The following is a 14,738-nucleotide window of genomic DNA, read 5'->3' as shown; positions in this document are numbered from 1 at the left end:
TGCTTATTTATTATAGCATTGTTTCGCCAAGCTTTCTATACCTCAAATCTAGTGCGCAAATATCAACCACACTATAAACCATTTAATGCGCATTAGATCCGTTCTAATGCCTTTATTGGACGATCATTTAATCAATCGCATACCAGCTTTAACAGACTTTCAGATTTTATCCATCGGACAATTAAATGCGATCACCATAAATTATGATACCCATAATTTATATACCCATTCACTTCTTCTAAACAGAAAAACAAAATCACGCAACTATTCATCAACATTGAGATCTTCACGCAATTATTTAATATTTACTCATTGTATCATAAACATTAGATGCGTCACAAAAATAAAATACATAAAATATTATGAAATAACATCTTTAATTATTCATCATGATATACACATGAATAATTATTAATCAATGCTCAATTAGGTATAATCTTCATTTATAATTATTACTTCCAAAAACCGGTCGTAAATAAATTTAAGTGATTCGACATTTATGTTCTAAAAAAATATAAATATATCCATAAACATAATGTTTTAAATGTATAAGTAAATGTATAGTAACGACAATTCTATAGTGAGAATGAAATTAGTATTAAAATATTTTATCGTAAAGGGTAGGTTGGCTACCAATTGATAAGAAAACTATATATTGTTGAAAGGTTCAAATATTAAGTACTAAGTACAGTTAGTCAAGTTCGTACAAATAGAAAAATAAACTAAATGAAACTTTCAATAACTTAATTACAATTAAATGCAAGAATTACTATTAAAAATGACGGTTGAAATGTGATATGTGGTATGGTATGACATCGTGTTTTAATTAAAATAAATTGGATATCCATTGTGCATTTCACGATATTCTTCAAATTAAACAAAGGGATAAACCTATAATGTGAATTGAATGTAATTAGGTTAGAAGAGCTGTGAATGATTTGTTGTTACTGATCGTTAATTGGGGTTAATTTTTGGGAATCCAGTAATATTAAGAAACCAGCAGAAAACACCCTTAACCAGATGATGGTGAAATTGGAATCAATTAGATCCAATTGCGCAGTGATTTTCAAACATCTAAGCGATTTTCAATTAGTCCAACAAATATAAACTCTTTTGGTGAAGAAAATATGATAAAATCAAGAAATATTGCGTCATTTGGTAACGTCGCATATACGAGTGTACTATTACGTATTATTAAACGGTATATTAAATTCGCCGCAATTAATAACGTGCAGCAATGGCGTAATGGTCGATTAAATTCGAAATTACTGTTAATTAATAGTGCCGGCAATAAATAGTCGGCGCGCCATTGGCCCACGGACGCCTGTCGCTCAACCAATCGTATAGCCGCTTGTGCCAATGCATATTTTATCATGTTTATCATATTTCAAATAAAACCTATTTACCTGACGCTATAAATCATGTACGGTGTACGCTTTACGGAACAAACGAAGCAATGTTTAAACAATATTACACTTACTCATTATTTATTATTAAGCTATTGTTGATCTTGTACGTAACCATCAACGACGCTTAATCAAGTTCACTGCAGACAATATTTAGAACCATTAATAAACAATGCGGTTATTTGAAATGCAAAAGTATTGTTAAATTATAGTAATATTAATAAGAAGTCCGGAGAATCACATGTACGCGTGAAATAATAAATAATTCAGCAATCATTTATTAAAAGATTGATTATAAAATTGAAGTTTCATAACGTTATGTAAGCATTTTATTCTGTCATGTTCAAAAATCAATGGACAATTTGCAAATACGATATATAACCTTTATCAGCCTCTTACATGTTTATACAATCATTGTCACAGAGATTACGACAAAAATAGCTATGCATAGATAACGTCCTTTTATATTTATTTTATGAATATTATTCTATTAATTTACATAACAATCTACGCTTACTTAATATAAATATTTTATAAAATAAAAATATTAAGCAGTTTCTATTACGTATAATTTTATATTTTTTAATTATCACTTTTATATACATATTTATTATTTATGCATACATAAGTTCAAGAACATCTAATATTAATTATGCAGCCTTATCTTCTAAGACCTAAATTTTGTAAGATACATAACATTAACAATAATGCGATTTTACAAACAAAATGAAAAACCAGAATAGATTTACTAAAAATTCCAGTTACAAGTCTTTTTATACTAAATATAATAAAAAATATTGCTCGAAAATTTATTAACTTGAATACAAATGTACTTTGATCATAGTTGTGAAACACTAATAATTATTGCAATTAACTATACTTTTGATAGATAAATCACTTATTAAATAATTATTTATAATATGCTATTTTTCTAGAATGATTATTATAGCATTAACGTTTGAATAATATTGACAAAACTAATTTTCGTATTTTTGTCGAATCACAAATAAAATAATAAAATATATGAATGTATTTATAATCAAATCAAATATAATGGTCACAATGATAAATGAATGAAAACACATCATTACAGCTTTATAGCAGTAATTTACCATAAAAATTAATATTTTGAGAGTAAAGTTAATTATGCACTTAACTATGTTTATAGAACAGATTGAATAAAGTCACGATTTTAGTTTGTTTTTAATCAAAATATTTAATGCGTGATAAGATACTTCGCAACGATAATCATTAGATTGAAGATCATAAATAGATATTCAGGCTATATAAATAAAAGTTTACAATTGTACCTTGATTTACGAGCATACTGATTTACAGAAACGTGATCTTAATAAGGCTATAGTTAAAGGCAAACATGATAATGCTTTAATTATCTAATGTTTGTTAATGGTTTAGTATGTTAATTGAATCTCACTCAAATAAATAAGTTTGATTGTAAATGGTAGTTTCGTATAATTCTATAGAATTATGTTGGTGAATCGATTGAATAAAAAACGAACGCAGTAAGGTTTCGTTGGTATTGGTCCACGGATGAAAATGTTATTCCGGTGGCGGCAACGACGAGGGTGTGGTGTACGTTTATGCATGTCATTAGGGCGAGATCTGGGGGGTTGGAGGCGGCTCCGGCGCAGTTGCGCGCTTTTTGATATCATTTTATTAGGTCCGCGACTCGAGCGACGAGATGCGGCACCGCCATTGGTGGACGGGGCGCTGCGCGGACACGCCCCGTCCATCTCCATTGGAACACGCGTCCTCTGATTAATCAACACACTGTATAATTGAATGATTTTATCGGCTCTCGGGAACGGCCCCGTCTTCGTCCTCCTCAACAACTTCTGCCCACGGTACATACCACTACCGTCCGTCTTTATAGCCCTGCTTCACGGCTATTCCTAATCCGGTTCGCGGTCTCGGCTCTTAATGCTTTGGTAATTGCCTTCGATTTATTTCTGATCCGGCGGTTCATGGGTTGATTGGTAAAACCATAGAGCGAAGACCGTGAACGGCGGCGGTCCGTGTTGGGCGGGGCCGCGCGTTTTTCGGTGGAGACCAATCGGTTAGCGCCGTTTCGACGTTATTGTTATTACTATTTTTACGGGTCCGCGGTTATCGTCGAAAATCGAATCGCTGCACCGGATCGGATCGGGTTTTCGGTCAGGGGATGTAGTAATTATTAGCATTCAAGTCTGATGGTTGTAATGTTGGTGGGGAGTGGTTCTTTAGGCGCGCATCCGATTCCGCGGAATCATAAATCCCATTTGGCGACAGTCCAATCATGCTGTATATGCCCGGTCTTTTTTATATATCATTTTATTTGTGAACATTTAATTACTTGGAGAGAAGCCAAATTGGTGGGATTCTTTGGGGGGGCTCGACTCGTCGCTCCGTCCACCTTTGTCTTCTTCCTGCGATCACGCTGCTGCTGCTGCTTGGCTGCCTTTGATCGCTCTATGAAGGATGCCACTCCGATTATTTATAGACTCCAGCGGGAGCATCTAGATAAGCCGGGGGCGTCCGCTGCAATCGCATCTGGGAATCGCGAGTCCCATTGCGATCGATACCGATCAGCATTCAATATTGTCCGTCTTAACTAATCGATTCTATTTCCACGGTTGACATACGAATAGATGATGATCCCAAATAGGAGACGGTGCACAGACCTCAAAACCCCCCGTACCCCACCCCCGCGATGATTTATATGCACCGATTCTATATTTAAATCCGCCTTTACGATCGCAACAGGCCCATATTAATTAATTACACTGTATCATGTGCGATGCATATGTCCGCTGCTCGCAAGATACAACAGTTTTTTTTACCATTGAAATTTCATCCGCAGCCGATGAATTTACAACCGTACCGTTTCTTCGTCTTTTCAGCGAAATTCCCTACCCAAAGGAGGCAGCTTTACTAATTCATCAGCTTGTCATTAAATTCGTATACCTGCATGTACCTACACTTCCTGCCGAGGGGAAACATTACACAGCAAATAACTATACAAGTGGCTTCTAAAATACATTCATTTCGGTGCGCAACAACAACAATAACCAAACGCAACCGCCATTTACTTTACCGCAGAAAACCCCTTCGCACAACCATTCCCGCCTACAATCTCAGCACAAGACCAACTTTACTTCAATACATTTTATTTAAACTCAATTGTATTTAAACTCATAACTATGCTGACCTATTAATCTATTTATCTAAATATTAGTTCAAATTGACATACAGCGGCGGAGCAACCTGTTGTACAAGAAAAGAAACTGGTCAAAACGTTGATTTTGTCATGTCCACGTGATCCCATTTCACCCCCAATTATAACGCCACTGATCATATACATTCTTACACAATTGATTATAATTTGTACAACAAAAAAGTATTAATTGCCACTATAAATAAAAAATAAAAATATATTTTACTTGATCGTACTTTTCAAGAGTTTATAAAAGTTCTGAGATGAAGATAAATATAAACTAAGTTGAGATGGATACAAATTACTGTTGATGAAATTTAAAGAACTCTTAGTAATATCGTTGGGTCATGTAATTTATCATAATATAGGACATTATTATAATATTCTAATGTAAATTAATTTAAATAAAAAACGACATCAATTAAAACGAATATAAAGATATGTTTGTAGCAACAAGAAAATGTCTCGCATAATAAAGTTCAAAGTAAATTATTTTATGGCTTTTATCAACTCTTTAAATTGATTACTGAACTGCTTTATAAAGTTAAAATTTTCTAATTACAAATAACTAAAGTGACCATTTCCGATGGAATGCTCAATCGACGACAGTCTTGGAAAACATTTATCTTTATTATTGTTAAGCGTTTTTTCGATACGTAAGTACTTGACGGACACATTTCCAGACGGAAATCAATACATTTCGGGCCAGATAGCGAGTGTATCTGTTGTGATAGATTTTCTGCTTCGAACATTCTTCGAATTTCCTGCCTAGCATGTTGAAAAATAGATCGAGATCTCGCATTGGGAATTGATTAATCGCTTTATTCAAATGCATCGCTCTCATTTAGATATGCAGATAACATGTATATCAGACTTGCTCGTGAGTAAAACAAACACTCGATTCTATCGTAATGTAAAATCTTGATGATGATTTCTTCGTTTAATAAAGCTAATTATCAAGATTTCAATAAAATGCATTTTGAATACAGCCTTTATATTGTTATTGAAAATATTTTGATTGACGTGTGAAGGATTAAGACTTAGTCTAAAAGTTTTGTGTTTGTTACAAAAGGTCACCCATTATTTGGAACAGGTGATGCTTTACTTTTGTAGACGAACAACGAGCGGCGCTAAAAGTTACATAATAGACATGAGTCAAGGATGTACTCGACGTTGGATTGCACTCAATGTCTATTTATACGTGTCCATTACTCACAAATTTACATAAAATCAACACGCATTTTATTGCTGATTTATCGATAAATGAAATGATTGATCGTAAAGAAGTACGGCAAAAGTTGCAATCGATTAAAAGCATTCGTGATTGAAAAATAACAACTTCTTTGAAAAATGCATATCGCTTGGTGCACGCCATTTTTTTTATCAAAATGTATTTTCATTAGAACATCCAGTAGTTTTCATTTTAAAATGTTTTCACTTGAGCGATTTTCCCGCTTATTTTGTTGGTACGCAAGTGTGTTCAAGTCCATTACGTGACTTTCCGAACGCAGTAAATATCGCAAATTGTCTAATTGTCAAACAAATATAGTTTATGATTAGTAAATTATATGCAAATGCATTCGGGATGTATAAAACTGGAAGTGCATTTAATAAATAATGATTACACTGTATTACTCCGGGCTTGTCAACACGCATGTATATCTATAAATTTCAGTTCGCAGACAGGTACATAACGTGCATAAACCTAATGAATTCTAAATATAAAACTTCCCGTCTTCTGCTTTTAATGGTTATTATTAAATCGAGCATTGTTCAACGCTTCATTACTTTTTAGTTTCTTTATTCGCGAGATGAAAAGATGGTCACTTCGTGCGTGAGATTAAGGAAAATTGCGCATTTAATTGAATTGGATTAATAGAAAAAGTGGAAAGTGGGATGATGCCGCTCTGTTGAAAACAACGGCAAGAAGTAGCTAATTTTTAACATGCGGAAAATGAGCTATTAATTTAAAGAGCACGTTTTGACCATCGACTGGCTTTAATGATGATGCTCCAAACTCGCTTCATTACAGTATTAGCAACACCAACGACACCAAAATTTCATTAAATGTTTATAGCCCACGAAAAATTGTTTCAAGCAATCCAACTGGTCTTCACCAGACCTAAAACATATTATTACATATTTTTACCGCCCAATAATATTTAGAACTATTATGAGTATCATGAGTTCTAAATATACCAATACCAAAAGAGTATATGAATGTATCATATCTTTGACTAATTCCATAGCCAGAGAAAGTTTTTAACAAGTACACTTATTTAAATTCATACACATTTATCTGATAAATGATAACTCGAAAAAAAGCACATAAACCCACTTAATGTAACTACAAGTTAAAAATGATTTGAAAACGAAACAAACACATTTCGAAAGACTATTGTATTTTAGATATAATGATAATCGATGCTTTTATGAACTTGAAAAAATGCAAATATTAAATGTTTAATGATCTAATATTGATTTATTTCGACTTTCTATCAATTTGCTTATTAATTAATTCGTAGCAAACATTCTATTATAAAAATTGAAAAAATATGAAATAACTATTGCTTATTCCGTTGCAATTACTTAATAAATTTGATTAACAATTTCAATTGCCGTTTTCAACAGTTTACTTTATGTTTCATTATTATTATTCCATGATTTTTGTATATTGTTGCAATATTATTATTAATTATACTTGATGAATGATAACTAAAATTTGACTTAATTATAAATATGATTAAATAAATAAAGTACTTGTTTATTAATTATGATATTAAGTGAAGGAAAGAAACATTAGTTGTTTAGCTTGACATTTTGAAAATCTGTATATTTCTTTTTGTACCGATATTAAGAAAGAGTGTTGGATGATTTCGGGGAACGGACCGCAATTGGGGGAGGGTTGCAGATTTTGCATACCACCAGATGGTTGAAATTAATGTGCACCGTTTCTTGGAAGCAGTACCCGGGACCGGGGATTATAAACCCAGGCAATACCGAAAATAACTTAATTGTTATAAGTTACATGGAATTCGAAAATAAGAAGGAGAGAATAAATGGAATTTCTAGAGTTTTAACAGAGCGTTTCTCGTGGATTGATGATAAATTGTGTTATTAATACATTGGGTAATTAATTAAAAAGTTGACGTACGAGCAGAATGGAATTATTTGCAATGATGCCAAAACAAACATCACGAAGCGACCATTAAGTTACTGAAATACGATTTGAATGATTTGCTATTTATAATATATTGCGGACGCGATTGAGGAAAGTCTGAGTGAATTAGATGGACTTTGCCTATATTGTCTAGTGTAATGCCGGGAAGGCAAGAAAACGGTGTCCTCTTTTTGCAATGCAATGATACATTTTTTACATTGTTTACTATTTTGTTTCCAATAACTTTAATGTGCTTTTTGTTGCAAGTAGGTAAATGATTTGTAGTTAGTACTTACCACTGGACTGTCATCGCCGATGTCGCTGTCCCGTTCCTGTGGTTCCATTTCCATTGCGTAAACGGGAACGGGTTCTCTGTTTTTGACACGAATCTTGCCGACTTGTCTATTGCAGAATGCCTGAAGCACCCCGCACACAATCACACAAATTAAAAATAAGAGTTGAATTGATGAAAGATGTTTGCGACTTAGCGCAACTATGCGTAAGTTATTTGGGGAAGGACGATCACGAGATGATACACTAACGCGGATTTAAAGTCGATTGTTTCTAGATGATTCAAACACAAGTAGTTTTTTTCTTTTGATTATTTGTTATCTTAATGTCCGTCGCTGTTGCTCCAATAGATGATACTGGTTGTCTCTTCGTAGGAGGATTGTGAATTCACCGATCGAATGTGGTTGATTGATATCGAAAGGTTGGTAGTAGAATGTTAACTATGATTTTGTTTGTTGATAGTCGGTGTCGGTGCATAAATACGCGCGACGTTTAACCAACTACCGTCGACACAAGTCTCTTCTGGTTTCTGACGATGATATCGCTTCTACCGTGCAAAGCGTGGATCTCTCGCCCCCCACCAATGGACGTTCCTAACAGGAGGGGCTTACGAATCGGGGAGGCGGCAACCAGCGTCCCATGCGCCGATCTTTTCAATGTAATGATATGTTTTTATTGTGCATGTTATCCAATCACACCTAGCATCGTAACAACGTATACATATTAATAACAACGCGGCCTTCATTATTATTATTAAACATATTCCCTCTTTTCTCAGCGATGCTCTTTCTTTCTTTCGTTCCTTCCCCCATGCCACATCATCCGTTTCCTTTAAACGCTCATTGTTTCCCTCTCGCATCGCATCATAATTTTCAATTCCACATTAATTGCACAAAATGGTTGCGACGGCCACAATCAAAATGGCACATGTCTTCATTGTGGGAATATGCGATTCAATTGCTTGTACTTGCAATTGATCATTTTTGATGTCCTGTCTTGAAACTACATATGTTTGGCATATGATTACTCCCGCTGTTTCTACTCTCTTGCTTCAAAACATTTCCTTTTTGAAGCACACTTGTTTTTCGCACACCCGATAAATATAAAACACAATATCAATCACCAATATTTTTATATTGTTGAATATAAAGTCAAGTCTATTACAAATGTTCAACAACATTGCATCTATAAAGTCTTTTAAACAATTTTTAGGATTGTAAATATGAGAAGTTTTGTTTCTTAGTTCATATATTATTGATTGCACTCAATTGTTTTCAGCTTTATAATCATTGCTAAAATATTTTTTTGTTTTAAGTTATGATTGGAACAAAAACAAGCAGTGGTCAATAGACCTAATTATTAATATTTATTGACCAGAAAAACACACAAAAACAAAAATTGCATTAAAAAACGGTAAACAAAATAATATAAATTTAATAACAAAATGAAAATTTTAACCCAAAATGTATACATTCATTAAAATATATTCTAATGAATATAATCATAAAATAATATAAGGATTTTCATATTGATTTCGTAATTCAATTATCTGTTTGTTTTTATTGTGAATACATTCCTCATCACTTCATTAGCTATTATTTAGCGTAAAACTGTCGATTTTATCTGGTCGATAAAACGAAACATTAAATATAATTCTATTATTCTAAACAAAACACGTCAATTATAATTGACGTACATTTATTTTTTTTTCTATATACAGTGGAACCTCGCTTAACGAGTTTAATCCGTTCTAAAATTTCCAGATTTTTACTCGTATAGTGAAACATACTCAAAAATACACATATAATTTGTGTACACAAGTTTTAAAAATGATGTAAATGGCGCGAAATCCGGGACTTCTCATCGTCACTCGTTATGCGAAACAACTCTCATTAAGCCAGTAATTTTCTTTACAATTCACTTTGCTCGTTAAACGAGTTTCCATTGTAATATAAATTTATATATTTTCGACCGAAAATTTTTCTCAAAATATTACATTTGGCAGAAATTTAGAAAGTTTTTCATAGAAATTGGCACTATACCTTTTTTAGGTACATCAATAAAACGGCGGTCATTAAATTTCAAAAAGATTTCTAGAAATTTTATAATTCTATGAATTGAATACAATTAGCTATATAAATTTCAGAGTAAATATTTTATGGTTGTTTTCATAAAAATTCAATAGAATATTCTAAGGGTTTCCAAACTTTTTCGGTTTGCTGCGCCCTTAAAATATCAGAATATTTCCGCGGCTCCCCAAGTCAAAATATTCATCTTTCTCAAGGCGAATTTTATGTTAAAAAGATGCAAAAATTTGTTGAATTTATTTCATCAATATTTGCATTATTCAATTATAATTATGTCATTGAAATGTCTATATTATGATTGTGCATTATATTATTAAAATACATGTTATTTCCTTTATTGTTTATCTCTATAATTGAATCACAAATAATACATGTATTAATTTTTTTAATTGTAATAATATTTTATTATGTAATAAATGTAAATCTAAAATGTACTCTACTATCAACTCCGCCTGGCTGTATGCCCGATAAGATGAGGAAAATATTACATATAAAATATTCAACTTCTATAAACGATACTTTTAGCATTATCATCAGTTATCATTCTTATCGAGAACACAATACGCATAATTAGTCAATAAATATTACGAGGAATTTAGATTAAAGCTTAATATTTCTTAAATTTTAAAGTAAATGAAATGTTTTTTTTTTCAATGGAAATCTGTGTGGTACCTTATGTGATGGAAAGCATAAAACAAATCTGCTAAACATATTTCCCAAACATTTGTTTCTTTAACAACCATTTCTAAAGCTGTTTTTCAGTAATCTGGGTTATTTTCGGTATACCGAAGTACCAATTGAAATCATTCACATTCCTTTGTTCTCATCTCACCAGTCGACTGCGTAATAATAAATAACAAAAGAAATTCTATTTCGGGATATGTTATCTAACAAGTAATGTAAGTGAAATGAATTAATAGAAATAATAAACTATCGTATAATGTAACCAAATTTACAACGTAATTTTTGTTTCTTGCGTGGAGAAAGAAAAGGACGACGCAGCGGTAAGCGCACAGAACAATGTTCTAGAGTGGTCCATAACAAATCTGTTTCGTGTTTATACAAAATATAACAGCATTGGCACCATAAACGAATCACATTAGCTCAAGAAACCTGATCTCGTATTTACTGCAAGGGTAGATACATTTAGGTTTATGAATTGAAATTATAAAATATATACGTATATTTGTGTTTTAACGGCGTTTTAATGTCCTCGAACAGGGAATTCTTTGTGAGAAGAATTCAAGAGTGGTCGCCTTGTGCCCATCAGGAAATATACTTGTTTGTGGAAGCAATTCACAGTTTATTCCTCGCCTCGTACAAACCTCTTTACCATCGATACAACTAATTTAAAATAAAACTACACTTTCCGTCGATCATGGAATTAAAAAAAAAATATAGAAGAGAATTGTATTAATTGGGATGACGCAGCCGCGGCTAATCAACTTGTTTGATTAAAAATTATGAAATAATTACATTATTTCAATATTTGCTATATATCGCACAGTTTTCGGCGTTAAGAAATTTTCTTTCTCAACGTTTGCACGTATTATATCATCAAACAAATGCGATTGTAAGTTAAATATTGGCGAGTTGACTTTGGAAAAGTTCATTGTGGGCTTGTTAAGTGTTAATAATCTTATGGAGATGGCCGTCTCTTAGAGTGAAATGATTTCTTTCACGAATTATCTCCAATTGAGCGATGTAAAAATAAGTTTCGTTGCCAATTGTTTGCGCAAACAGAGTCGCGTTTATTTCCGTCAGGATCGTGGACCTTGTTCTTTTTTTTTCATTTATTTTTGACTGTCGACAGTTTTCTCAATGGACACACCAAGCTTACAATAATTTTAAAGTAACTTATTATATTTAATTATTTGATTCGATATCTATATGGAAAAGCACCCTATATTTAAATCCAGTGCTTTTGTGTGCAACATAAAGATGGACATATTATAGATTACATAATAATTATAGTAAGTAATAAAACTAAGCACAAATGCGCATTTCGACAAAAAAAATAATTATAATTTATAAGTTTATATCTCGTAGTCTCATGATTTAGTGATACAAATAATTATATTATTTGTTTTCAATCCATATGCAGTAAAAAAATAAACAAATAGTAACTAATATATTGTGTAAATAGATTTTGGTAATGTGAGTTATTTTCTAAATTGAAGAAACTCGAATAAATATGTATTCACATTACTCGATATAAAAATAGTGAAATCGTGATGTGAAAGTTTAACATCCGATTATAAATGTTGTGAAAAGCGGATGACAAACATTGTATCGAAACAAGGAACTTCACGATACTTACACCTCGACAAAGAGTGTTAATATTTCGTAAGTAAACATCTTAAACGGTAATCAATTATAGTTTAAAAAAAAAATCAATATGAAGAAATCGAAAACGCATCTGTGTTTCTTAAACGCAATTAATTGCCGGACGTTGTCTTTGCTACCACCACAAAAACGACATTTCCTCCTTGCGCTGTGGTTTCTCATGGGTAGCTTAGGTATGCGGGCGAAACCCATATGACGATGTTTGATAAATTTGAGAACTTTTTCAATTGCCACTTTAAAAGATATCTGTTATGCAATATTTTACGTCGTTTATAAAAGACAACGACAGTTTAATAGCGATAATGAGATAATCTTAAATGCTCCTCTCCGAAGATTCGTTAAAGACAAAAATAATAACAATAATATTATATCATTTTTTACGTATTCAAATTGTTCTTATAAATCTTCGTTTTGTCTAATTTAATTCACGTATTTAACCGAAATAAGTTCAAGCATATAATCATCGAAGATAAATATAAAAATACAATACAATGCAATACAATAGCAGCCTTTGCAGCAACCGTTTCTAATTACTATTTATTTGTGTCATTAATTAATACTAGTAGGCTATAGACTGAAGTCCTCTATCCTGTTATAAGAATGCTTAATTACTATGATTAGGAGCCGAAGAAATAAAGAAATATTTCATTAACTCAAAAATTGCTTCCACTTCTTAATGCTTGTATTTTTTTTTTCTTTAAACACGCTTCGTATGATACTCCATATGTTCAGTGGGAACTAATTAAATTATTCTTTGGCTTCGGTCCAACTGCAACCGTTTCATTCGCAACTAATACACGTCTAATAAAAATGAAGAGAAAAATGTAAATGAATAAAGAAATAATTATTTAAATTTTTGCGATTGTGGTCGATAGCCCAAATTAAGACATAAAAATATGTAAATAAAATAATATTTAAAATGTTTGATATACTGATTGTGATTCTAATAATATACATTAGAATTATTATAATAATAGTAGTACTTATTGCAACTTATAATATTATTGCAAATATTGATTTGTGCGTTATATTCTTTTGAATTTTGTACGTTGTAATATATGTTGATTTAGTAATTTCCATTGGAAATAAAAAGGGACGTATAATGATAACAAGTAATGCACCCCAGCGTTGGCGCTAATGGTGTTTTGATTCAATAAGTGCTTATTCGTGGCTCTAGTGGCCTTGACTTTGGTAATCGCGTAACCGATGATAAGCTCAACTGGTTCCTGCATTTGGCGTCATCGAAAATCGCCGGTGAGAGGAAATGGATGAAATCGTAAACAAATATGGATGGCACCTATACATATGCGTATGGAAACGCATTTATAAATGTACGTGTATAAAAACGATGTGTGTACCTGATGGTAAAACAAAGTTAATATTTATAATTTGAACTCTTGGAGCGATTCTCAGGAAAGCTTTGTTCAATATTGACTCAACATTTATAGGCTGGGCGTTCAGACTTCATAAATAGGTTCATACAAACCTGTTAATTACTCAGATATGTTGTTAATGCACACATATACACACTCGCGCATACATAAGCTCGGCCCCGTCGTACATGTACATAATATTATAACTTGATAGAATACCTGCCTCGTCCTCGTCCATAAATCGATCGCAAACCAAAGAAAGTTTAATAATTTAATGAACACGCATCAATTCTATAGTAGCTGATTGGTGAATCATCCTAATGCTCGATTTTCTCGCTGAATATATAAAATTTTGTCCGTTGCTCATTAAAAACGAATCTCTTTGGATTTTATTCGCATGTTGGTTTTGGTTCTTCTGCATGCAATAAAACTGTCCGGGTGGGAATCATTATTATGGATGGCCGATGAACCGGACAGAAGGGATTAACACCAGAATAGGGGTGCACGAACAACGGCTGAACACATTTATAAAACATTAAATAATTGTCTGTTTTCTCAGATTCATCCCCTAACATTCATATTCCATTGCAGCAGTATTCCATGAAAACCAGTCTCTACTGGACATGGAAAAAAAATATTCAAATTTTATTTTTATTTAATTTAAATTAGTCCATTAACTGTTATTATTTCTTTTTTTTTATATATATATAAAAAAATATATTTTATAGATGAATTTGTAAGATAGTAAAGTAAAGGATTTTTGTAAATGTCGCGTGTGGTAGAAGAAGTATAGGAGGGAGCGGATGGGTAAAAAGGAGAATTCCTGAGATATTGCATAGAGTCTTCAAACAGATAGCTATA

At 32.2% G+C, this 14,738-nt stretch overlaps 1 protein-coding gene across 3 annotated transcripts in view; it reads right to left on the bottom strand.

Moving 5' to 3' along the window:
- Positions 1-8,626, bottom strand: part of LOC108561681 (protein dead ringer-like) — a 48,233-nt gene extending 39,607 nt beyond the window's left edge. For all 3 annotated transcript variants that reach the window (XM_017919737.1, XM_017919740.1, XM_017919738.1), the window contains exon 1: positions 8,077-8,626. In XM_017919737.1, coding sequence (XP_017775226.1) covers positions 8,077-8,130 — 54 coding nt within the window. In that variant the 5' untranslated portion in view covers positions 8,131-8,626. The remainder of the gene's footprint in view (positions 1-8,076) is intronic.
- Between the last annotated feature and the right edge of the window lie 6,112 nt (positions 8,627-14,738).

Source organism: Nicrophorus vespilloides, unplaced genomic scaffold, assembly GCF_001412225.1.
Source record: "Nicrophorus vespilloides isolate i.1.1-1 unplaced genomic scaffold, Nicve_v1.0, whole genome shotgun sequence".
Lineage (NCBI taxonomy): Eukaryota > Metazoa > Arthropoda > Insecta > Coleoptera > Silphidae > Nicrophorus > Nicrophorus vespilloides.
The sequence above is the reverse complement of the archived record's forward strand: the minus strand, read 5'-3'. Positions and strand labels throughout refer to the sequence as shown.